At 48.6% G+C, this 26,930-nt stretch overlaps 1 protein-coding gene across 1 annotated transcript; it reads left to right on the top strand.

Moving 5' to 3' along the window:
• The first annotated feature begins 17,025 nt into the window (after window positions 1-17,025).
• Window positions 17,026-22,976, top strand: LOC144102046 (uncharacterized). Its single transcript, XM_077635312.1, has one exon. It carries the CDS (start codon window positions 17,054-17,056, stop codon window positions 18,227-18,229), a length of 1,176 nt encoding a protein of 391 aa, XP_077491438.1. The 5' UTR covers window positions 17,026-17,053; the 3' UTR covers window positions 18,230-22,976.
• The last annotated feature ends 3,954 nt before the right edge of the window (window positions 22,977-26,930 follow it).

The following is a 26,930-nucleotide window of genomic DNA, read 5'->3' as shown; positions in this document are numbered from 1 at the left end:
TCCCATCAATTCAGGGAAAGAAGGGAGGAGGACAGCCAGTTCGCTGTCGTGATGCGTGAGCAAACACGTCGTTGCACTAATGGCGTGCATAGGCCCCACCGACCGTCAGGGAAGGAGTCAAACAGGCTGCTTGCAAGGTCAGGAAGAGCCTGGAGCCTGCTCCATTCCTCTTGAACCGCCGCCCAAATGATATCTGGTGATGATTTGTGCATCTGCCTTACAGCTAGTCGCTTTTTCATTAATCCCCATATATTTTCAATTACATTCAAATCTGCTCCTTTTGGAGGCCATGGCAACTCCTGGATGCAGAGCTGTTCAAGCAGTTACCAAACGCAGCACGGCTGAGGCTGCTTGCAAAAATAACTGCCAAACAAGCAAAAAAAAAAACAACTATCCTATTCTTCACCCGTTGCCTGTGGGAGCAAGGCAGCGCTAAGCAAAAGAGAGGGCGAGACAGAAAAATAAATTTTGCTGGGCCGTGACAGTCCGCTGAACCCACCTAATACTGCAGAATGGGAACGGCCCGGCACTCTCATTATCAGCCTCTTTGTCATCCGCAGCGCCACGCATTGTCATTCCGGCGCTCAGGTGTTCCGTCATGTGTGCTAATCTCTTTTACTCGTGACTGTACTGCTGAGGTTACAGCAACATTGTCCGATATTTCACCACTAAACACCGCCCTAAGTTTTCTTAAATGAGGGTACGCTTTGCTCCATGCTACTACTTTACTGCTAATGTTATACAATGATAATTTTTCTAGTAATGAAGTATGTGGTACAACATCAAACGCTTTCATAAAATCGAGAAACATGCACTCAACAGAAACTGCTTTATCTAAAGAACTAGCTATATCATGGGCAAGTTCAGTTAAGTGTGTGACACATGAAAACACTACAAAACCCATGTTGGTTATTATTTATGAGGGAAAACTTAGATGGTGTACAATGTAAAAAATACATGCTCCAAAACCTTGAAAACTGCACTTGTGAGGGATACTGGGAGATAATTTGAAGCCAAATTACATGGCCCTGATTTATGAATCGGCACAACATACGCCATTTTCCAATTATTGGGCAAATCACCGTCTTCAAGTGATTTTGAACATCACTCGGTTAATGCACGCATAGTAGGGCTGTTCAAGATATGAGTGAAAAAAAAAAGGCTGGCAGTTATAGTATGTCTACACTAACTGCAAAATGCAATACATAATACTTTGGTTTCAAGTAGGTGATGCATGGTACAAAAGCAAAACTGTTTTCAGTACTAAAGATGACAGAGTAGCTGCCGCAGTGGCTCAGTGGTTATGGCGCTCGGCTGGTGGCCCGAAAGACGCGGGTTTGATCCCGGCCGTGGTGGTCGAATTTCGGTGGAGGTGAAATTCGAGAGGCCCGTGCACTGTGTGATGTCAGTGCACGTTACAGAACACCAGGTGGTCGAAATTTCCGCAGCCCGTCACTACGGCGTCCCTTATAGCCTGAGTCGCTTTGGGATGTTAAACTCCAAAAACCAATCCAAACCAAAAGATGACAGAGAACAGATTAACTCAGGACAGGCGTGGACTGCGAAGTGAAGAGTATTGCCGAGCCAAGCTCTCTGTGACAACCACACATTGCCAGATACAATCCACAACATAAGGAACTAGGCAGTACACAGGATTCCACATGATATATCAGAAGCAACATGTGGCACACACAGTCGCATATATTATGAGGACTATCATAATAGTCTGTCTGAAGCAGAGAACATTTCAAGCCCATTCAGTCCAAAGACACTGTAGTTCAGTTGTCACCAAAACCAGGAAAGCAGTCATTATTGTACAGCCAAATAAAATAATCCCAAGACTGCTGAGATACTGAAAGCATTAATGATTTTTCAGGCTACTAAAAACAAATGCCTTTTGCCTGAGTATTGCTTGTTGTGGTGCTCTTCACATAAGTGGCTGTGCAAAATGGACGTGCTTGATATAATGTGTGGGATCTTCTTTGCTGCCTCCTTCCACAAGATGCAAGTTGTGTGTGGTAAATGCCGTAAAATGTTGCTTGACAACAAAATTCTAGTGACACCTCATGCCTATCCTGTGCTACTGTGCTCATCATTCCGGTCTTCTGTGCTAACAATTTTCTGCTCAATGCACTTTAGTGTTCGAACCCGACCGCGGCAGCTGCATTTCGATGAAGGCGAAACGTTAAGGCGCGCATGTGCTGTGGAATGTCAGTGCAGGTTAAAGATCCCCAGGTGGTGAAATTATTCCGGAGCCCTCTACTCTCTTGCTTCCTTTCTTCTTTTACTCCCTCCTTTATCCCTTCCCTTATGCACAGTTCAGGTGGTCCACCGATATGTGAGACAGATACTGTGCCATTTCGTCTCCCCCAAAACCAATTTTCATTTTCACTTTAGCGGAAGCTACTTGTGCGAATCGGGAAGTTATGGGCTAAATAATTGCTCAGGCAGTCCCTTACATCCGACTGTTGGGTGCCTGCATAAGGCCTGCTGACGGGCTGCGGAAAGTCTTCCGATTCAGTAGCTGAAACAATGGCACCCCAGGAGTCCTCATAGGTTTCTGAATGCTGCTCACAAAAGTTGTGCAGCACGCATGCTGTGAGGGCAACAGTGGGCACAAACTTATAATTTATGTCTGTGCGCTTAAGTAAAACGTGCCAACGCCCCTTCAACCTGCCAAATGCCTGTTCTACAACATTCCTCCCAGTGCTGTGGTACACATTGAAGGACTCAGCTTCTTTGGATAGCCTCCCTGTGTAGCCTTTCAAGATCCAGGGCAGTGGGGGATACGCAGGGTCAGCGAGAAGCATGAAGGAAAGAAGCTTCCCCTCAAAGAGCTGGCTGCCCTTTGGCAACAGTTGGTCGCTGTTCTTGTAGAGTTTCGACATCTTAAATGCTGTTGAGTCATGCGCACTGCCTGGCGCAAGGCATGAAATGCTGCGAAACCTGAATGCAGAAAAAATGGGATGCACGTCAAGACAAAGAAGCTTTTGAAGGCTATCATTTACACCATCTATTAGGTGCTAAAGCACTGGTGCAAAATAAAAGCAATAAGTTTGTATTTGAATTGCACTGCACTAAAGGGAAGCAAAACTAGCCAGCAAAACAATGTCAAAAAGGAAATAGAAGTAATAACAAAATATCTTGAAAAAGCAAAAACAAATTGCAGACCACCCTGAATTGCATTCTAAAAACTTTGTGGCATCACTGCCACGAAATGTGCCACTGGACACATCCACAGGAGCTGTGTTGAGCTCGTTTCAGCCATCTTTATATATTTTTTTTGCTATAGCTATGATCCTAATTTCAAATTATCCATGTGTTGCATTCATATAGCTTGTTTTTATTTAGGTGCCAAAAAGTTAGTACAGGTTTAAAAGAAATAGTTCACAAGCAAACTGTACAACACCACTAGATTGCTCAGTGGGAAGTGTGCTGAAAGTCTGCAGTGAGATTTTAAAGGCAAATAGATTACTTATGGATGTCCCACAGTTTAAATAGAACAAGATACATGCACTACAGTACCAACAAATGGATGCCATGTTAGTCAATCATGATAAGCATATCTTGGGAGAGGTCCTAGCACACAAGAATGTCAAGTTTGAAAATTCGTCATGCCTGTCCTTGCACACAAGCACAACAAAATAATTATCTGGCTTCGAATTTCAGAGTACTTAGTGTGAAACACTTCATCAGCATGCTTCATTACTGTTTTCCATAAGTTTCAGTTGTTGCTGTTGCATACAAACAGCAAAGCTTAGTTCTAATAACGAATAAACAAATATACTCACAGTCCACAGTCGTCCACGACTGCCTGCATGTTGTAGGATGCCCACATTTTGCGATTAATAAAGTCTCTGTACCCTTTTCTTGGTGCAGTGATAGGAATATGAGTGCCATCAATGGCACCACATATCTGTGGGATGTGGCACTTCTCAGAGAACCTCCTGCCAATCAGTGTGGCCTCTTCAGTTGATGGCAGGTAGATAAATTTGTTTGAAAGGTGCCTTTTCACGGTACTGCAGAAAAGGTACAAAAATTTCTGCACAGTGCTTTTGTGAATTCCGAACTGATTTGCAACTACTCGGTACTCACAACAGCTAGCCAGTTTGTACAGTGCAATTGCAATTCTTTTGTCAACTGGCACTGGCTCTCGAACGTAATTACATTCTGGTGACATAAATGGAGCAAGGGCAGCAACCAATTCACAGAAATTTGCCCGTGACATTCTGAAGTTTTCTTTCCATTCACCATCGTCAAAGTTGGAGCAAACAATATTGTCCCACCAATCACTACTTCTGTTCTTCATCCACATGCGCCGCTTTGGTGGTGGTGCCAGGGATTCCAGTCCTGCAAGATACCTGGTGTTATCAATTTGACACGCACTTTTTTTTTCACTACCTTTTTATGAATATGCACAAACTGCAGGCTAGTGCGTGGATATCACAGTCCTAAAAACGAGTGTCACAAAAGATGCCATGGTGCTACATAAGTTATTGGAAAGCATGAACTCTGTTGCTTGATTTTGAGTATTTCCAATTCGCTTGCTGCTGGCTTTTAGTGCAGTTATTAAAAGTAATCATTGAAAATACAGGATTGCATATTTCTTTAGGTTACTCCATCGTTATGAGGTTAATGAACTTATGCAGCACTTACCAAAATCCTGCTACGTTATATAATTAGTTTTACCACATGTGCTTGCATCCTGCTACCCTATGAAAACCAAGAAGCAATTTATGAAAACCTCGCGATTGATGAAGCGTTATAAAGTAACGATGTTTAATATTACGTAATGCAATCATTTGCAGCCGCGTCACCATGCTGTTCAGCACTACACCAAACACAGGAGAACGTATTCCCGTAACAGCGCAGTGCATGTTTGGTAACGAGCTGTACCCCCTTTGTAAAAGCAACCGAGCAACGGGGCTAGCTTTTCAGCCCCCTTACGGCACTCCTACTGAGTGAAAAGTCCCGAAAGGTGAGTACAGGGGTTCTCCTGACCTTACACAGAATTAGAGCTTAAGGTCTGCCATAAGTGTCATGCTACTCGGCTAACATGCAAAACGCGTTGATCGGTTAGTTTTGGAAAAGGCGGCACTTCCGCACTCCATTTTTCGTCTCACACTCCACCGTTAAAACTCATGCAGCCTACTGTATTCGAGATATGTAGCTTGCGACTTTAGGAATGCCAAATCATCCGCTATATTAGTTTCTGCACTCCAGGATTAGCGAGGACAGGCGTAGAAGAATAGATACTAACCATACATGACGGCGACTTCGTGGACGGACCAACCAGCGGTGAGCGGTGTTCGGCTGTATGATATACTCCGTATACGTTGACAACGAGCCCGGTAATGAATCACTGCGGCAGAGAGAAGCATATTATGAAAGCTTATCCATGACATCAAAAGGGTCATGAAATAAAGCTGATGGAGCGTGAGCATCATAATCAAAACAGCAGACGACATGGCCATTGCGAACGCGCGGGAACCCGCGGGCCAAAAACAGGAACCGGAAACTTGCACGATAACTGCGAACCTCGACGCTAGGCGCCGCTGCGATACTTACCGTATTTATTCGAATCTAGGCCGATAGTTTTTTCAAAAAAAACGAGATGTAGAACTCTTATGTCGGCTTAGATTCGAGGATTTCGTTTCGAGGTTTCGTATTCGTAAAATACGAATAAATGTAGCACGCAGGTGGCGCCCCCACAAAACGCCAACGAAAGACAGCACTGTAGCCGTTGCTATCCGTAGCCGATACTGATCAAAGCACACGAGAACTGGCTGCCAGGGTTGCCGTTGGTGGCTACTTTGCGCCAAATTGGCTACTTTTCGACCCCGTCTGGCGATGAAAATTTCACGTTGGCTCCTTGGCTACTTTCTGGCTACTTTGAACTTCTATTTTGGCGCATTCACTAGCCATTTTTTTTGCAATTGCATATACAATAGCAAGCAAGAACAAAGAAGAACAATTATTTTTAAAGCTTTGCTCTCCTCATGGCTGTTCCGGTCGCCTTGACGCGCGCGCGCCATAGCGCGCGCGTCCTGTACGCATATATTCTCTCCGCCGGCGGTGCGCACATAGAGACCAACTAGCAGACGCGGGTGCGCAGACGCACGGACTCTGGGTGATGGGCGCACGTCGAAGCAAAGCCCGTGAGGACGTTGCGCGCCATCTGGAGAAAATAACGCTAATTCTAGCGCACGGCGAAGCAAAGGCCGCAAGGACGCTGCGCTCCATCTGGAGAAAATAACACTAATCTAGAGTACTTTCTCCGTTAGGGTCATGCATCCGAAACCATGCGTTTAGGTGCAGCCGTGTGCACGGCATGACACCAGAGAGGAACGAGCAGTACAGGTGAAATAACACTTGTGTACCCCAAGGCGACAAAGCTTCTGTTTTTGTGCCTTCGGCTTGCCGACACCGGCGTCTACCATGGGAAAAGACGCAAGAGCAAAGCGCACGTTTCGAGAAGAATGGAGAAAGGTCAAGAAACTGAGCGGTAAGCAAAACGGAAACTATTCTTTAGGCGTTTAGTCGCATGCTGCTTAGTATCTAATATGCATATTACCATGCGTTACAGGATGAATTTCGTCACGTGACGGCAGAACGACTGCTCACTGCAAGTACTGCAATTGCAACATTCGACCCCACTACAGTGATCTGTTGAAGCACGCAGAAACCAAAAAGCACCGCGAGTGCGCAGTAATCCCAAGTTCGCAACAAAAACTGCCGCAGCTTCTAGCGTCTTCGAGTCGAACGTACTATGAAAAGGCTCGCCGAGAGTTAAGGATCGCCTTGTACACTGCAGTGCACACTTCCATAAATGCTGTCGACGAACTTGGTGAGATTCTGCATTCCGAATTCAATGATTTTGATCTGCACAGAACGAAGTGCACGGCTATAATTACGAATGTTCTCAACCGATGTATCCATGACAAAGCAACTTTGCATGGTTGTGCGGTTTCTGAGTTTAGAGGAAAACAGGATTGCAACCACCCTTCTTGATCTCGTAGAGCTGTCTGATGGAACGGCAGAAACGCTTCACGACACGGTATTGAAGACGGACAAGCACGGCCTATCGATCAAGAACTGTCTCGGACTCTGCACCGATGGTGCAAATGCCATGTGCGGCAAACACAATTCTCTGTTCAGTCATCTTAGTGAGGACAACAAAGACTTGATTCTGATCAAATGCTCTTGCCACAGCCTGGACCTTGTGGCATCCAAGTCGATGGAGGCGATTCCTTCTGCGGTTGAGCACTTAGTGCGAGAAACCTACAACTACTTTGCACACAGCAGCTGCCGGCAAGATGCTTATAAGAGACTGTATGCCAGTATGACAGTGGAAGATGAAAGTGCAAATCCACCGCCCAAGATTCTGTCGCTTTCGCAGACGAGATGGCTTGCTATTGCAGACTCTATAGAAAGAATTTTGGCGCAGTACCAGTCTCTCGAAGAGTTTTTTGAGAAAGCAGAAGATCGCAGCTACAACGTGCGCATTTTACGAGAGATGTATCGAGACAGAAAAAATTATGTTTACCTCGTGTTTCTTGCCTCAGTTCTCCGTAACGTTAGGCGAGTGAACAAAATGTTCCAAACAAACACAACTGACCCACTGGTTGTCTTCCAAGAGCTAGAAAATTTGTATTTGGAAATTCTTAGGCGGATTTTGAATCCATCAGTTTTGAGGCACAACACAACGGCAAGTCTGCTGTCGCTAGACCTGGCAAAAATGAAGTCGATTTTCCTGCAACCAGAGGTAGCGGACCTAGGTGACGTCTTCAGAGAGAAGATTTCACTAGTCCCTATTGAAGACCAACGGGCCGTGAGGGAGCGCTGTTTCCAATTCTTGAGGCAAATGGCGATGGGACTGCAGCAGCGACTTCCAAATGCCTCCTCTGCACTTCGAAGACTGTGTGCCATAAATCCCGATGGCATAGAAAGTGCTAAGAGCCGTGAATGCATAATGAAGCTACCGCTGCATTTTTTTGGATGTTCCTCAATCGAACTGGAGTCTGAAATACGCCAGCTGCAGAGTGTTAGCGGTGCACTTGATCGCGCATCATGTTTGACTTTCTGGCACGCAGCGGCATCGTACAAGGACCCTTGTGGCGAATGCCCTTTTCAACACCTGGCGCAAGGAGCACTGAAAATTTTGACCCTTCCAATTTCTAACGCTGATGCAGAGCGCGTGTTCTCTTGCGTGAATTTGACGAAAACAGAGATCCGTAACAAAATGAAGCTGGACTTGCTCATGGCGATTCTGCGAATCAAATTTGGGCTACGACTTCAAGAAAAAACAGCATCATCGTTTGACGTTCCTGCTGAGTTGTTGAATAGAATGTGCCAAAATTACTCCGGCATGAACACTATCTACTCTAGATAAACTACGCGGACTGAACTTTTATTTATTTGCAACGTACCTGATGCTTGAAGGCCAAGCAAGAGAACCAAATTTCCTTGCTCTTTATTTACTCTGTGTTCTTGTGTTGATTCAAAATATTATTTATTGTTCATTAATAAAAGTTGCTTATAATAATGGTACTTTTCTACTTGGCTACAAATTTGGCGCCAAGACCAGGTGGCGTGGCTACTTTTTGCTACTTTTAGCCTCAGTTCTGGCTCTTTTTGAAAAATTCCCAACGGCAACCCTGCTGGCTGCCATTTTGGCCTTGTTCTGTTCTCGTGCGGTGGCGTGAGCACATTCGCAGCAGTGAAGTTTTCGTGCGTAGTTTTTATCACCAACACCATGGCACCAAACAGGCGGTGCCATTATAGTGCCGCCTTCAAGCGGAAAGTTATAGTCGCTGCAGAGCAGTCGTCAAATCTTCAAGCCGGGCGGGACTTCGGCGTGGATGAGAAGAATGTTCGCCGTTGGAGGGGGCAGCGTAACGAAATTTTTGCTTGCGCGGCAACGAGAACGGCTTTCACGGGCCCCAAGAAAGGCCGCCATCCAGAAGTGGAGGTAGCTCTGGCCGAGTTTGTGGAGACGCAGAGGTCAGCGGCACTTCCAGTGACCACGGAAGTGCTGCAAGCCAAAGCAAGAGAGCTGGCGAGAGAGCGAGGCGTCCCCCGGGAACTGTTCAAAGCCAGCCGGGGCTGGTTGCAGAAGTTCATGAAGCGCTTTGGCTTCAGCCTCCGACGTCGCACGTCCATTTGTCAAAAGCTGCCGGGCGACTTCGAAGAGAAGCTGATCTCATTTCAGCGATTCGTAATAAGGAAGAGGATGGAGCACAGCTACGCTGTAGGACAAATGGGAAACGCTGACCAGACGCCGGTATGGTTTGACATGCCAGTGGCGTGCACCGTGAACGAAAAAGGTGCCAAGGAAGTGAAAGAGCGCTCGGCCGGATACGAAAAGCAGCGCATGACTGTAATGCTGGCCTGCACGGCGGATGGCCACAAGCTGCCGGCGTATATAATTTTTAAGAGGAAGACTCTACCAGCTCGGGAAGTGTTTCCAAGAAATGTGATCGTCCGCGCCAACGAAAATGGATGGATGGCGAGCGATATGGTTGAGCAGTGGATCAGAATGGTTTGGCAGCGGCGTCCAGGGGCCCTCTTGGCCAAACGTTCCCTCCTCGTCCTGGACTCTTACCGTGGACACCTCACTGACGGCGTAAAAGCTGCGCTTTCCGAAGCCGGTACCGATGTCGCCATCATACCCGGCGGCATGACAGGCCAGCTGCAGCCTCTTGATGTGTGCCTCAATAAGCCTTTCAAGGATCGGCTGCGCAAGTACTACGTGGACTGGCTTAGTGAAGAGCGGCGCGAGCTTACACCAACAGGCCGAATAAAGCGCGCCTCACTGGGAGTTGTAGCCACTTGGATAGCTGCAGCCTGGGATGACATCCCAGAAAGCTTGGTTGCACGCTCATTCCGCAAGTGCTGCATCTCTAATGCACTTGATGGCAGTGAAGATAGTGCACTGTTCGAGGAGGCCAGCGATAAAGAAGTCAGCGATGATGACGAATGAGCGGGGGCTGATCCCGGGCTGGCGTTGCATATGTCTCCTCGCCCAACGCCGCCTCTCCTCCTCCTCTTCTCTCAAAGCTCCTTTGGCAGCTTTTTTTTTTCAACGGTCCCTCTCGGGGCCATCAATCACGCTTCGGCAGAGCATGCAGGCACGATGCTTCCCGCTGTGTCTCACTCGAGTTCCTCTCTCTACACCAAGTCGCCTATGCGCAGACACATGGTGCAGTCGTTTCGCGCCATGCACTTTCACATGCGCGGCGACGTAAGAACAGTCGTGTCGCGTCATAAAAATAATTGTGATAATGAGGTATAAACAGTGTTTTTTCGGCCGGCCTACAATCGAGGTAAGTTTTTTTTTTCTGTGGCCTTCAACTTTCGGGTCTCGGCTTAGAATCGTGGCCGGCCTAGATTCGAGTAAATACGGTACGCACTTGAACAGTTCATGTAGACACCAATCGAGGCGAGTCAGAGGCGGGTCACCTAACCCGACGCTGACTCTACCCGGTCCTGTCGGGTTCAAGTAGACAGGGCTTATGTAACCCGCTATTTTTTGTATTTTTACTAGGACCACCTCAGGGTGAAATTGGTGAGCGTTTTTGGCTCAAAATGCACTTTTTTGCAACTTTAGTATTTTGTTAACTTCTATGTTCAAAGTTTCGTCGCCTGTAACATTTTTTTATAGGTACTAGACATCTAGAGAAGCAAAAAGGCTATTTCAGAATTTCTGAGAGGAAGTTCATATTTAAGAAAAAGAACGACAAAAATGAAACATTTTCACAAACTCTTTCAGTTTTTTTAAAATATTTGTGCAAAATAAAGCTGAATACTCAGATTTTTATCGAAAGCCGGAATCTGTGTAGATATCATTGAAAAAATTGTGGAGTGTTTTCTCAAATATTCGATTTTTTATTAATTATTGAGCAGTGCATAGTTTCTCGCGCTTTCTAAACGTTCAAATTGCGCTCACCATGCGAATAAATTTTTTTCGGCAAAAATGTGCCAGGCTTTCATTACGTACATTGGGATAAGTGTCCGTGAATTTTCTTGAACGAATTGGAGATGGTCGAGCGCAACGCCTGGGACGTTTGGCGTGGAATGACCCCAAACCGTTCGGTCCTTCCGTGACGCGGTGGTAGGGAGGAAGCCAGACAGCACACCTGTCGCTCAGCCCGACCAGCGTGATGTCATCGCAGCGCTTGCCACTGACGTTCGTGCCCTCACAGAGAAACTGCCCAGTGCATCTCCGGCAAACCAGTTGTGTGCAGCTGCACTTGCAGCACAGCAAGCTTTGAGCCAACATGGCTAGAAACAGTCGCGTCTGCCGGCCGCATATGTTGCAGTGGAATTGCTGCCATCTCCGCCGCCGTCAACCGGAGCTAGCAGCCATGCTGCCTCTACAAAAGTATGACGTCCTCGCACTGCAGGAGACTTACACTTGTGCAGAGGACCTTGTACTTCCTGGATACTTGGGCTACAGCAGCCCAACCGAGTGTGCGCTTGTGACTTGTGCTGACATCCCGTGCACCGATGCGACACACCTACCTGGCTCCCCTCGGGCAGCTATATATGTCCGTGCATCTCTTGCGCACCATGTAGTGCCTACTGCAGACCTCACCGGTGGTCCCGTCGAGTGTGTTGCCGTCACAGTGCAAATCAGGAAAACTGACACAACCGTTGCAAGTGTCTATGTGCGGCCTGCAAATCCATGGGACGCCCGGTTCATCGTTCGTCTCACTCAGCGGCTGAATCAACACCTACTCATTTGTGGTGATTTCAACTGTCGTCATGTTGAGTGGGGTTCCCGCCCCTCATCCAGACAGGGATGTGACGTGCTAGACGCTATTCGTGCCGCAGAACTGAACCTGCAGAACACAGGTAGTCCAACTTTCGTGTGTGCGCGCTGCACTCCCAAAGCTATCGACCTCAGCGTGGGTTCCCCAGAGTGTGCCTACGACTGGTCTACACACCCCAATACTGCGGGATCAGATCACCTGCCTATTGACATTTTTCCAAGAACCGAACGCCCTGCGGACAAAATGATATACAGTGTAGTGCAGTGGTCGCGCTTCCGCGAGCTATGTGAGGAAAATCCAAGTGAACCACACAGCTTCTTTGACCACATTGCCGCCTGTGCGAGTAGTGCCACTATACATTGTGCTGTGCTCCCTGGAACACCTGTGCCAGACATAAAACTCTTGAACCTGTGTGCAGCGCGTCGAAGGGCTCAACGTCGAGCACGGCGCATGAACAAGCCCGCACACTGGACTATCTGCAAGCGTCTGGACGCTGCGTGCCTGCGTCACGCCAAGCGGCTGCGTCGTCGTAGCTGGATCTCAGTGTGTCGTGCCTGGGACGAACCCCGTGCTCAGGCTCGCGGCTGGCGGATTCTCTCATCAATATCAATGCTGCACTCCAAAGAACCACGCTTCCCTGCTCTCTCCATAGCGGTGGCTAAAGGGATTGATGCTCTCGCGCTGGCCGATCTCCTCGCTGAACACTTTGTCCCCACTCTGGTGAGTGACACAGCCATCGCCTCCATATTTTCCGTCACTCCATTCGTGCCTTTCGTCTGGTTCTCGCGCAAATTCCACGCCCTATGTACTGAGCCTTTCACAGCGCACGAGCTGGATGTTGCGCTCGAACACAAGCGCAAGCGACGAAGTGCCCCTGGCTCAGACCAAGTCACTCATCAGATGCTACGGAATTTAAATAGCGACCAACGGCAGCGCCTGCTTGAAGCATACAATGAAGTCCTTGCTACCGGAGATGTCCCCCAGTCCTGGCACACTGCAATCGTAATTCCTGTCCTGAAGCCGGGGAAGCCTCCTCCAAACATCAGCTCTTACAGGCCCATATCCCTCACTTCAGTCCCAGGGAAAACAATGGAATTTATGGCACTGAAGAGGCTTCAATGGATGGCTGACATGAGAGGTGCACTTGCACCAGAACAAAGCGGATTCCATCACTCCCGATGCACTGCAGATTGCATAGCGGAGATATCTGCCTTCTTAGAGGAAGCAAAGTATAAGAAACAAGCTGCTTACCTCATCCTCCTCGACATCCAGAGCGCTTTTGACTTGCTTGCCCACGCATCTATACTTGATGCTCTGGTAAATATAGGTTTGGTTGAGAATTTATACCAATATGTCAAGTCCTTTCTCTCAGGCAGAACAATGCAGGTGAAAGTTGGTGACTCACTCGGCACACCTCGCCACATCACCAAGGGCGTTCTGCAGGGCAGCGTTCTTAGTCCCTTCTTTTTCAACATCGTGCTGGCTAACATCACGAAAATCATCCCTCGTTCCCCTTTCTACCAGGTGCGCGTCAGCATATATGCTTACGACATAGCCCTCTACTGCAGTGGCCCCACACTGTCTGGACGCACAGTTAGAGCGCAGCTCCAACATGCTCTCGAATGTGTCGGAGAATTTCTCACCGCCGTGGGGCTCAGCTTGTCAGCTTCCAAAGCAGAGGCCCTCGTATTCCACCCTCGTCCTGCTGCACGGAAACTTATACCGAACCTGCAGCTAAAAGGCGTCCTCATTCCGTGGAAAAAAAAGTGCCCGCTACCTTGGCCTCGTTATCGACGTGCAGCTCACCTGGCGCCTTGCTGTTGCCAAACTGAGGAAAGAGGCGTGCCAAGCTGCCGAAATGGCAAACCGACTACAAGCCGAAGGACAAGGCTGCTCCCCAGAGATAGCATAACGGTTCTACAACGGAATAGCGACACCTAAATTCCTGTACGCTCTGCCGTTCGTCGACCTGTGCCCCAGCCTGTGGCGCGCCATCGACGCAGACCAATGCGCAGCGATCCCGCTTTATGCACCTACCGCGCTGGTCACAAGTACCTGCCACCAAGGCAGAAGCCGCCACATGGCCGATCTCTCCGGGCACAACTAACAGCCCTCAACACCATCGAGCACATGCGAAGAGCTCCGGGCACTTCGCAACTCCTCGGCCGATTGTCCGAAGCCCGCCACTCGCACATGGGCTGGCAGCTCAACAGTTCGACGCGCACATCGACCGCCCCCCTCAAGCTGCAGCGCGGCACTTCCGCCCCACCTGCGCGTCCTGCTCAGCATCCAGACTTCCATCCCGGGCGTGCGATCAAAGAAAAACACACCCGTCTATGCTACAGCAAGAAACCGCCGCGCTTCTCCACGAGGATTGCAGCGGCCGAGTGGAAATATACACCGACGGATCCGTGCTGGAGGGAGGTGCATCAGCGGCTGCCGCATGTGTAGTCCCTTCTCTTGGCATCACCAGGCAGAGCCGCCTCCCATGCAGCGCCTCGCCTCGTCCACAACCGCAGAAGTTGCCGCCCTGCACTTGGCAGCTGATCTCATCCTGGAGACACCAGACCTCTCTCCAGCTGTCGTCCTCAGCGACTCCAGGGCTGCACTCACCACACTGCGGAGAGTGCACCATACACTGCCCATGTATGCCAACATGGACAGCAAGCTACGCCAGGCACGCGAATTCGGCCGCGACATTCTGCTCCAGTGGCTCTCGTCACACGTTGGAATCAGCGGCAACGAACAGGCTGACCAACTTGCCAGGCAAGCTCACACCGACGGCACACCGGAGTGCACTGCAATATCACCCTTCGATGTGGCTCGGCACAACATCAAAGCCCGCATCGTCGCACAACACCCGGATGCCAGAGTAGCTGCAGGAAAAGCACCGAGGCCCATAAGCTCCCGTGACTTTGACCTTATTGACCGGACCACACTCCTTAGGATGCGCATAGGCTGCATCTGGACAGCCGAGCGCATGCACTGTCTACGAGGCACAATCAGCCCCCTGTGCAAAGACTGCGGAGAGGTGGAAACTCTGGATCACCTCCTGATGAAGTGCCCTGCCCTCAGCAAGCACAGAAAAGCGATGGAGGCAAGCTACAGACACCTGGCCCTGCCCTGCGAGAGCGCACAACAGCTGCTTTTCCTAGCCGGCCCGCGCGAGAAAATGGGACGCGCCTTCAGGGCTCTGCTCCAATTTGTTCGAGATGCCCAACTACTGGAACGGTTCTAACCTCCCCCATTCCCAGCGGATATCCCCATCAAACCGCACCTTGTGAAGCGCCGCACAAGTGCATCAGATGTTGATGGGACACGGTAACTGTATGCCGAGATCATCGCCTCGGGCCTGCTTTCCCGCATTCCCTGCTCGGCAAACACGCCGACCAGTGCCGTGCCAGGATCCAAGCGCCCATCCTGCCACCTCCCTATTGGCCGAGAGACCTGCGCCTCCCTGTGGTCCGCGCGCTTCCAAGCCACGCCCCTCGCCCTCTCAGTCGGCCCCGTCTCTCAGTCGAGTGCGCATCGGCGCTCTGCTCTTGGCGATGCCTCCACTCCCGGCCCGAATACGCAAGCACGGGAACCGCAACTGCACGTCTGTGAGCACTACTTTTTTCCTTTATCCTGTCACTCCTACCCTTCCTCAGCGCGGCGCAACGACCATTTCCTCACCTAAAAGAGAGAAATTACCGCACGTGTCGTGCACCCCCAATTTCCTGAACTCTATTCCCCAAGAACATCCGTCTGTCTCTCTCCGTTCAAGAGAAACAATAAATGACTCCGGGGCAGCATGGAGATTTCGTGCAGACTGGTTTATTTTTCACTCCAAGGGAACAACACAAGCGGGAAGGATGAAACGAGCGAGGGAGAGACGCACGGTTCCCTTTCATTGCATCCCCCACATATGAATGCAGTGATGGACCCAAAGTGTCTTTATAGAAATGATTATTAAAAGCATACTTTCAAGGCATTCTTGGCATTTTCAAAGTGATCGCATAAATTTCACTTCTGTCTGCATCCATCTGTCGGTGTCTAATTTCTGTGCAGTAGTCATTCCTAGCAGAATTTATTGTTTTGAATAGCTACTATATGTGGTTAATTAGCGAGCCTGCGTGCTATCTAGAATTTCAACAAAGCTTCATTTTGTCATGCTTACGAAGTGCACATTGTGATGAAGACCCCCCGATTCAATTTCTGATTAACAGTGGCTTATACTTATCTGCTTCTTTGCGAAAGACAGAATTTTGCCAAATTTTTTTTTTCAGCTGCATTTCGAGATTTCTTGTTCTTCAATCACAGTGACTTGAATCGGTTTTCTGATATGTATTTTTTTTCTTTGTAGATGCATGTGGTGCATACGTGCAGGGCAACCCGAGTGAGAAGCGACTGGAACGACTTTCCCCATAAAATTGCAGCCATCACCTGTCCATCAACCTTCGTAGAAAAAATTACATCCCACCTGTCATCACGAAAAATGTTTGCTTCCTCATGTTAACCCCACCCCTTATGTAAAACCCCCTACAGGGGGTCTTTAAGGAAATAAAAATGAAATGAAATGAAGTGTAGTGAGAATGAGCAGATCAAGTTGCTGAATAAGCATCTGGCCTCCATGCTACGCGATATGCGCTAACAAAGGAGGATGTCCACGAAAGCATTGCAGTCCTTCAAGCTAAGCTTTACAGCACCATGAGCGGTGCAGTAACACTATGATGCATATTTTTAAGACATTTGGATGCAAATGCCACAAGGTAAATGTGGATTCACAAGGCAGACTATTGTCCATGAAGCAGGCATTGTGACGTTTCACTTTCAATGTGGTTCATGCATGGCCAACATTCTTGGCGAGCATAGCAGGGTGAAAAAATTATGTCCATCTTTCACCCTGCTATGCTTACCAATATCGTTCGCTACAGGACATTGTTTTCCTGCGCAGGAACCAATTATGTAGAAAGGAGGCCTCACGTCTTCTTTTAATGTACTTACTTGACAAGGACCTAGTCCCCAGATGGTGACAGCAAGAATGACAGTGTTAGGTCGGTGTCTGATTATATTGCTACGGACGCTGGGAGGACGACGAAGTGGTTGGTAACGAAGACGACGCTGAGGTGCGCGCTTGTGTGCTGAGAGTCTACTCCAAGCCATCGGTTCCTTGCGTAGCAGGTCACCTCTGCTCTTTCTACTGCTGCTTCTAGCCGCCACGTATCATTTGGTGGAGGTTGCTAAATTTGATCCCCGACCTCAAGCTGGCTCTCCGTCATGGCCGCCGTCTCGCCAACATGTCTACCGAGTCCGAGCCATCTCCCTCTCCGTCAACACCGCCAGCGGTCGTCGCCGCCCACCACCGCGAACCGGGCACGTTCTGCGGCACAGACGACGTTGATGTGGATGACTGGCTGGCCCTTTACGAACGCGTCAGCACGCACAACAGGTGGGATCCAACGCTGATGCTCGCTAATGTGATATTTTACCTGACCGGCACCGCGAGAGTGTGGTTCGAAACCCACGAAGATGGCTTGACCTCATGGGACATATGTAAGCAGAAGCTCCGCGACCTCTTCGGAAAACCCATCGGCCGCCAACTCGCCGCCAAGAAGGCACTCACGTCCTGCACCCAAACTTCCTCCGAGCCATACATAGTCTACATACAAGACGTCCTCGCCTTGTGCCGTAAAGTTGATAAAGACATGTCCGAAGCATATCGAGTTGGCTACATACTGAAAGGCATTGCCGACGATGCCTTTAATCTGCTTCTATGCAAAGACTGTTCCACGGTCGCTTCTGTTCTTGAGGTGTGCCGCCGTTTCGAGCAAGCCAAACACCGGCGCATTTCTCACCGTTTTGACCGGCTGCCGAACACAGCTGCTAGCTCCTCCTGTGAAGATCTGCCAACATTGCGGCAGCCTTCCGACCCGGCTAACTTAACCCGTATCGTGCGCCGCGAACTGGAGGCGATGACGCCCGCTGTTTCTTCCTTGCCACTGCCGGACAACACCTTGGCCCTCATCCAAGCCGTCGTTCGCCAGGAGATTGCGAACTTGGCCGTCCCTTCTCCTCGTGTCGTGGACAACGCTCATGCCAGCCCGGACCCTCCAGTGATCGCAGCTGCCACTTACAGTCGCAGCTTCTCACCTCGGTACCGATATCGCAATCCTGCCGAATGGCGTACCTCTGATGACAGGCCGATCTGTTTTACCTGCTCTCGCGTCGGACACATCTCCCGTCACTGCCGCAGCCATTGGTCCCCGCCACCTCGCCCCTACTCCTTCGTCGACCGCCGCAATGACTACGGCCCGCACCGCTTCACACCACGACCCGATCCGCTCCCTGACGAGCCCGCTCCGCACGCTCGTGGGTCCAGCCGCTCACCTTCCCCATTAGGCCGCCGCTCCCGTTCTCCTCCCACACGCCGCAGCCCTTCTCCTTCGACCTCCCGCCATTTCTCGGAAAACTAGCCGATGCAGCCCCCGGAGGTGACGCTGCATCATTGACCCGGCCTGAAAATCCTCTCTTGACCCCCGGTGCCCAACGTAATCTCTTGAATGTTCTCGTGGATGGTGTCCCGGTCCTTGCCCTCATTGATACTGGCGCCCAAGTGTCTGTCCTGAGCTCTTCTTTGCGCCGCCGTCTGAAGAAAGTTTTAACGCCTGCCGCCATGTCCACGGTTCGCGTCGCCGATGGCAGCCCCGCTGCCGTGATTGGAATGTGCACTGCGAGAGTCAGCATTGCCGGGCGTCATATACCCGTTCTGTTCACCGTCCTGACCCGGTGCCCTCAAACCTTACAACTCGCCGTCTAGCTGGCCTGTGTAGTGCGCACCGGGACGGTGCTTTTGCCGCGAGGGGGGGTCATGCTACGGACGCCAGGAGGCCGACGAAGTGGTTGGTAACGAAGACGACGCTGAGGTGCGCGCTTGTGTGCTGAGAGTCTACTCCAAGCCATCGGTTCCTTGCGTAGCAGGTTACCTCTGCTCTTTCTACTGCTGCTTCTAGCCACCACGTATCAATATGATTTAGCTATTGTAAGTGTCGTTTCGGTCGAGCAATTGCCAGCAGAAACTGCAAGGCTAATCCCACCTGTAGCTTATATCTCAACTCATAATGTCCTTGCTTGTAATCCACTTGTTGCTGCTGATAGTGACACCTGGTCGATGGGTAAATTGTGGTACCGTGATCCAAGCATTATGATTCTTGCAGTACATCATGAAATGCAAGTCTGAAACAACTAATAACATATCTCTTACATATTACCTTTCAGTTTTATGATGTGGAATTATGCCATCATGCATACCTCGAGTATGCATCGCACACCTAGCTGTACGACCTCGTAGGCTACGCACCCTCGTATACCCTCTTTACACCGGCAGCCCTAACCATGGTTAAGCTTAACTGCAGTTAAGGCGGTTAACCGCGGTTAGAGTTAACTGCAGTTCACCGCACTTACACACAATTTAGCCATTTCGGTTAGTGCGACGAAACAGATCATGTGATACTCACCTCAGTGAAGTTAAAATGTCAGCTACTGAGGCGCATTATTAAACAGGGCTACATTGAAAAGAACACATAATAGGAAAAACGTGTTGTTTCTTGTGCTAAGGCCTGGTTAAAAAGATTTTTGTTTGTGCTTGTGGCTGTCGTTAGCCGAAATCTAAAAAACAACACGTGTAACGAGGAAGACGAAGTTTGCATGCAGTGCCGTGCACGCGCGCACGAGCGAAGATTCTAACATATGCTGCTCCTGCCTGGGGTCATTTCTTTCGAGTCCTTACTACCTTAACGCGTTTTCAAGATCGTCTTCGACACTCCAGAACTGTGTGACGACGGCGAAGAGAATCGACACGTTGCTCCAGCAACAACACATGCTACTGTCGCACATGCAAGGCTGACGTAAGCAGTTCAGCTGCACTATGAAAACAGCGCCAAGAGCCCGATGGCGCGAGCATCGTTCAGTAAAGGTCGCACTTACCAGTATTTCTTGTTGAGGTTTTCCATTTTCAGCTTCACTTGTTTGCTAGTGTATGGGCCTTCTCCCAGCGGTAGCCTGGCGTTCACTTCCGCTAGAATCGCAGCATATATCCAAGCGTTGCGCGTGTTACCGCGCAGCGCAGGTAGCTGGTCCTCCCAGATGCATATCAGGGCCGTGGATGTTGAATTAGGCCAGATGACACAACTCTGGGAGGACGAGTCGTTCGATGCTGCTGTTGCCACAGGCACCACCATCTTGTCGGTTAAGGTAGCAAACGGAGGTCGGCAAGCTCGGTTTGGGTAACTGTGGTTATGTGGCGTAACTGCAGTTTCATCTGCCGTGTGAGCGCGGCTAACTGTAGTTACGGGGAATCGTAGTTACCTTAACTGTAGTTAAGGTCGCCCGTGTAAATGCGGTATTAGGGTGTACGTCCTTGTAGGGTGTACATCCCCGTAGGGTGTACATCCTCATAGGGTCTACGTCCTTGTAGGGTGTATGTCCTTGTACGGAGTATGATCTTGTAGGGCGTACAATCTCCTAGGGTGTACAATGTCATAAGTTGTACACAGCAATAATTGCGTACAGAGTTCTCACACACATCTCCCACATTTATTTTCAGTAGGGATGTTGAGTAAGAAAAGTAAGAACAGTGCACGATGAGCACAAAATCATACGAGTGCCACGCATGCGACGCTGCAATTGAAACTTTCGAGAAAGTGACTGTACTGGTGCAGCGGCAGCACTTCGCGTCGCCGCTTTAGTATCCTGCAGGACTCATTCAGTTGACGCGAAATTACTTGATTCTAGCCGGAATATGCTTATCATGAATTAAGCACAATGGCTTACGAACCTATAATTTTTCTAATTGTAAATATGCAGCACTGAATAATCAAACACAAGGAGACAAGAGTACAGAATTGAGAGGCGTACTAGAAACGTCAAATGCAGCCATACTGAAAAAGAAAAGAAAAGCATGATAGGGGAATGTTTTACGGAGCCCCCTGAGTCAAGCTTCACTGTAATATGACGACGCAGCTCGCGTGACATGCCCGAGCAACGGATCGCACGGTCCTAGATACGAGAAGACTCAGAAAGTTGGCAAGATAGCTCCACCGCAACACACTGGTGTAATCAGGAGAATGGGTACACCAGACTGACAACTACTATGGAGATGCGCAAAGATGGGAACAATTCTTGGCGCCAAGCGAAAACTTCCCCGCAGTCTGATGCCGGAGACATTAAGCAGCTTAAGATAACAAACAGAAGACTCAAATAGCTACTGGCGTGATGACAGAACGGCCGCTTGGTTTAAGATAAGCATGCATATTGGCATGCTCCATTTGTATTTTGCTGTGACCAACGACGCTGCAGTCAACAGCATGAAAATTGCCGTCGCGACACAGGAAAACCCAGCATGCGCAAAAGCAAATGCAAAATATTGCCTGTCTTTACGTATAGTTAGCATTCGAGTTTACTTGACGTGAAATATATGCGCAAAAAAGCAAAGCTGCTCTCGCCTGAAATTATGTAATGACTGCCTTTTTTTAGTATACCAGAAATATCCAGTATAATCACTTTTTACCGGAAAGATAATTAATTACAAAAGTAGAAAAGACAACCATGCACTTGCCATCAATATCCGAACCCACAAACTCCGCATATTGCGTACGGTACTCCACCAACTTTCCAATGAGATATATCTTAAAAAGTGATTACAATACCAATTTCTTATTGATCAACATCAAAACATTGTAGTGCTAAGCTTACGAGCATAGCGAATAATCAGTGAAAGCTGTTATATTGCTCTGGTTTACTTATTTAGGCACCCTCCCCACTCACTCCCTGTTGTCGCTCAAGCACTTTCTCCCTTCTCTCCCCTTTGCCATCTTCCAGTTAAATGAATTTAATTAATTGAAAATGTATTAAGGTAATGTAGCAAATTGTGGCCACCACCTGCCATGGTTAGCATATAGCGACCATGTAATTTAATTAAGCCATCTGCCATTTGTTGCAAGTGGTAGCTAAAGGGTGCAATTAACTTCAATTGAATTCACTACAATGGCTACCAGCTGTGGCATAATTTAATTCAATTCAATGAATTAAGTGAAAGTAAATTAAATCACAAAGTAATTAAGGTCTTATGGCTAAAGTAGATTTCAAGTAGAATGCAGGGATATAGCAGCTCAAACAAACCTATAACAGTTTTTGCTGTAAAACGCTGTGAAAAGTTCAAGTGCAGTTGTAGTGCAGTTAAATAAACATGATGAGGGGCAAGAGATATCTCGCTGCACTGCCTATCATTGCACTTATGATTCACATTTCTGAGTAATACATTTGCAAGCGATACATGCTGCATTTATACTTTGTTCAAGATACAAACTAATATTTATGAAATCATTTTTCTTATTCAAGGATGGTCTTTCACAAATTCTCGCCTTGCCAGCACAATCAATGTGAGAAGACGGGAACAAGGCGCAACACCAAATGCCTGTCCAAAGTGGACTTCAAGATAAAGAGTCTGCAGGGACACGAAAAAAATGATGCACTGTTGCGCAGGCCAGTCCCCTTTGCAGCTGTGGTCACTAACCGTATCAACGGAGAATGTGGCGGTAAGCTCCTCCTACTCCTCGGGTCAGCAACCCGCGTTTATGACCAATTGTAGAGCCAGATTCAAACATTGACACTATTGCAGGCATACCCCGACCCTCTGCTGAGTGCTTCTCGCCTCTCTGTAAATATTCGACTCATGTGCCATGGGTTAGTTGCTTGTTCACTTGCCATGCAGAGCCACATAAACCTGCCTGCTAGTTGAGCTGACTATGTCGGCTGTAGTCAAACATTGCAAGTGTGGGAAGTCCAAGAAGGATCCTGCGAACACGTCTCTCCAACCACCCTTGAAGCATCCGCTAGAACATTGCTGGAGCCTCTGGTATAACATGAATGACAAACGCCGCACGTGGGAGCAAGGCCTCTTTAAACTTACCGCGAACCACAATCACAGCACTGACTGCTGATGCACTACGCATGCTCCGTGCCACCCAGGAGACAAAGTCCACTTTCCTTCAGTACTTTGAAGCTGGCTTAGCACCCTTCGAAGCCATGTGGCATCATGAAGGGCTGCTTGCTGCTAAGCCTGATGGCCCTCTACTACTTGCCAGTGGCAGCATTAACCCAATCCAGGGTTTTGTATATTGCTGGCACCAAGAACGGTGGGCTTCTAAGTATGGTCCATCAGGAAACCCCACATCGAAGCTGCACGAGAAGGTAGCAGGGTATGGAGCCAAAGGTAAGCTTGATCATTAAACGTAAAGCTAAACACAGTGTTTAGTATATAGTTGAGCAATACACCATTAATAAGAGAGTAATTACTCATTGGCATCCACCCAAGCACAGCCATACGGCTACAAAGAAAAGCTATACAGCATTCTCAGAAACATCGTAGTTAAAGAAAAATTTGTTCTGGTCCGGGGGTTTGAACCCGGGACCATCACTTCACTGGAGCAGTCGCTTTGCCAGCTGAGCCAACTGGGAGGGTAAGCTTATGGTAGGGCGAGAGCGAATTGATCAATAACTCGAAGTGGGAACAATGTTGGCGAACACAGTGTTGGTGACCGGAGCAGTCGTTCTACCATAAGCTTGCCATCCTGGTTAGCTCAGTTCGTAGAGCGACTGCTCCGGTAAAGCGGTGGTCTCAGGTTCGAACCCCCGAACCAGGACGAATTTTTAACTACGAAGTTTCTGAGAAAGCTGTATAGCCATACGGCTGCGTTTGGGTGGATACCAATGAGTAATTACTCCCTTGACTGATACATGGCTACATGTTCATGTGCCTTTTTCAGATCTTGTATGCGAAAGAAAAGAACGAAATGGAAAAGGCTGCAGTAAGTATGCATGTAGTCTCTGCATTATGCAAGCTATGTACGAATAACAGAAATGTTCCTGTAGTATAAGGAGAAGTGGGCTCTCCTATATTGTCAAGGTGCCACCACAAGCGGACAGAACACAAACAACTATTCAGAGGCGTCTGTCCGAATAGTTAAAGATGTGATTCTTAGCCACACAAAGGTATAGCAATGTTGTTTTGCTAACTGAATTGATAAACAAAATTGAGAAAGATAATTTTAGACATAACTTCTGCACCATGCACACCAAAGAGAGCTCTCACATTGAATGAAGCTTCGAAAATCTAGAAAAGTTCCCAGGCAGAATATCAATCAGGGTCAATCACAAAACTGGGCAAAGTCACGTACAATGTGCCAAATGCCACAGGCACAGGTGCATATGGAGTACGGGCAGACATTGGGGTATTTAGCTGCTGGGGAGGAAGGCAAGGGGAATACTGCACAATGTGCCAAATGCTAGAGGCACAGGGGCATATGGAGTGCGGGCTGACATTGGGGTATGTAGCTGCTGGGGTGGAAGGCAAGGGGAATACTGCACAATGTGCCAAAGGCCAGAGGCACAGGGGCATATGGAGTGCGGGCTGACATTGGGGTATGTAGCTGCTGGGGTGGAAGGCAAGGGGAATACTGCACAATGTGCCAAACGCCAGAGGCACAGGGGCATATGGAGTGCGGGCTGACATTGGGGTATGTAGCTGCTGAGAAGAAGGCAAGGGGAATCCTGCACAATGTGCCAAACGCCAGAGGCAAAGGGGCATATGAAGTACGGGCCGAGATAGGGGTATGTAGCTGCTGGGGAGGAAGGCAAGAGGAATAGTGCAAGCATCGGGTCATTGCGCAGAAGACCTTTGGCGGCTTATTGCCTCATTAACGCCCACTGCCTGGACCCAGCTGGGCTATCTGGCACTTGGGGACAGATGCCCTCCATGCGGGTTCTTCATGTTAATGACTGGAGTAGAAAAGGAACCCATTCGCTCCAGTGGAGTGAACCTCCTCCCTCCCAGTGAAATGGCAACACCGCCAGAAAACGAACTCCATTGCATCACAAGGACAGCCATCAGCTGACTGACGGCAAAAGGCAGAGGTATGATACTGTTTCATTCGCCTTTCTTCTGAAAAGTATCAAGACCAAAGTCCAGGACAGCTGAGACATATGCAAGTCAAGAAAAGATGTCAGAGAATCTCATTTTATGTTACTTTACTGCACGTTACCTGACTTGGCAGAGGCTAAGTCAGGTTCCAGCGCATGCCACCTGTAACTGCAACTGCAGAACTGGCATATATTTAGGGGTTGGAGTTTTTGGTTTTTATTTTCCTTTGATTCGGCAGACATTTCTTTGTTTGTTTCAGGACAGAACTTGTTTTTTTTTCACCAACTATTACTTCCCATCGAAGAATTACCTTTTTTTGGTGATATATAGGTGTGGCTGCGTGCAGAGAAAAGTCACATGAAGTCTATCTTGGATTGCTTGTTAGTGATTGCAGTTGATGTAATTGATGCAAGAATGATTGGGTTTAATGGTTTTAATATTGAATACAATCACTGTAGAAAAGTAAGAGTGTAGAAGTTCAGCAATTACGTCAGTTGGAAAAATCTACTTTGCACAAAAACCAGACAAATGAGAAAAAGATACAAGTAACAGGCCAACAACACGCATATACACCTCCCTTACTTAGGCAAGGAGAACAAGGCCTCTTTCTAGTCCCCTTCACGCTGCAATAACATCTGGTTGTGAAAAACGCAAGTGTATTTTATGCTTGCAACAGCGAAAACATGGCACGAACTGTGGCATAAACTTTGACAGCAGAACACACTTCACAAGAGCTAGGCAAAGCTTCAGATTGGAAACAAGAGAAAAGCAACCGCTGCAGAAATCCCCAACTCTTAATTTTTTGACTGTTTGATCTTTATCTCTTAAAATATCTAAATAAGTTTCCCTAAGTGCCAGTAAACGTGTTTGTGTTTTTGTTGTCCCAAATGTCAGCTTCATCCTTCCTCATCTCTTCTCCGGCCAAACAACGCTACCCTGCATCAAGACAACTGGCCATGCTACCCGGCCGTAAGAACTGGTGGCAGTGGTGGGATCCGAAGCCCTGGACGCCCCAACAACTGGTGACCAGCGGTGAAATCAGAACCTACAAACGGAAACAACAGTCGGCCAGCAAGAGAGCAGCTGTCTCGGGACATGGCCACATGTGTGGATGCTGCACAAGCCGGACCTGTTGTTGTTGTGTGAGGAATTGGGGATCCGAAGTCTGGGAGTCCCAACAACTGTGGATCAGCAATGAGGATCTGAAGCCACAGTCAACAACATCTGGATGGAAGCTACGGGACTGACGGCGTCAGCCATACCTCGACAGGGTGAGTGCCCGGTGTTTGCCACTCATTTCACCAGACCGCACTGGCACAGGCAGATGTTAAGTGTGGGATATTAATTTTCTGGGTAATGAAAATTGGGCATTTTTGTTTTGATCGTTTCCAGCAACAGTTTATAATTTAGTGGCGATTAGCGGCACAAGGTGTGATCCGCGATGGATAAGTTCAAGGTAGAGGACCTCCTTGAAATTCTGGAAGATTTGGGCATTCTAGTAGGCCCCACTAAAACAAGAGAAGCGATTTTGGACATTATGTGGGCGGAGGTGGTAACAGTCGAGGAGGAAGACGAGACATGGGAACTGATTCTGGAGCGAAGGCACCGCAAGGAAAAAGATCAGGAAAGGCGAAAACTTCGCGAGGCACAAGACTGGAATAGTATTCAGCGGTGGGAGTATACAGCCTAACACTTAGGTTTTGCACCATGGAATAGTATGCTCTCGTGGGAGCGTACAGTCTAGCTACAACTAGGTACTACTACCCCAAGAACTGTCTCTGCAACATTCCTGTTTGGCCCAGCAACTCATCCACATTGAGTATAGGAAGGGAAAAGGCGCAAGGGAAGACGAGCGTGGAGAGAGGGCCAGGAATGTGCAAGTGCGAGCCTAATGGGGAAACACTTCAGTGACTGCTTCAGGCTCCATTCTGATACCAGGCCCTGTTGACATATGGGCCTTTTGGCGGGCATTACCTGAGCCTCCATAATGCAGTTCACATTTTAGCGCATGCCCGGAACAACACTCTGGCTGAGGTCATAGCAAACTCCTTCAGGCACAGCGTGTTTGTATGCCCTCATGACTGCGATGTTCCTCACGAGGCCAATCCCGGAGACACTCCAGAGCCCACTGACAAGATTGATGACCAAGAGGTGAATGACAAGCATTTTGAGGTTCTCCTGCCTAATGGTGTCCAGCT

The sequence above is a fragment of the Amblyomma americanum genome, chromosome 8 (genome assembly GCF_052857255.1).
Source record: "Amblyomma americanum isolate KBUSLIRL-KWMA chromosome 8, ASM5285725v1, whole genome shotgun sequence".
In the NCBI taxonomy this organism is placed as follows: domain Eukaryota; kingdom Metazoa; phylum Arthropoda; class Arachnida; order Ixodida; family Ixodidae; genus Amblyomma; species Amblyomma americanum.
This window is presented reverse-complemented; position numbering and strand designations above follow the sequence as displayed.

What these genes read in the sequence shown, in the direction of transcription:
- LOC144102046 (XM_077635312.1), top strand. Translation starts at nt 17,054, where the DNA reads ATGTCTACCGAGTCCGAGCCATCTCCCTCTCCGTCAACACCGCCAGCG.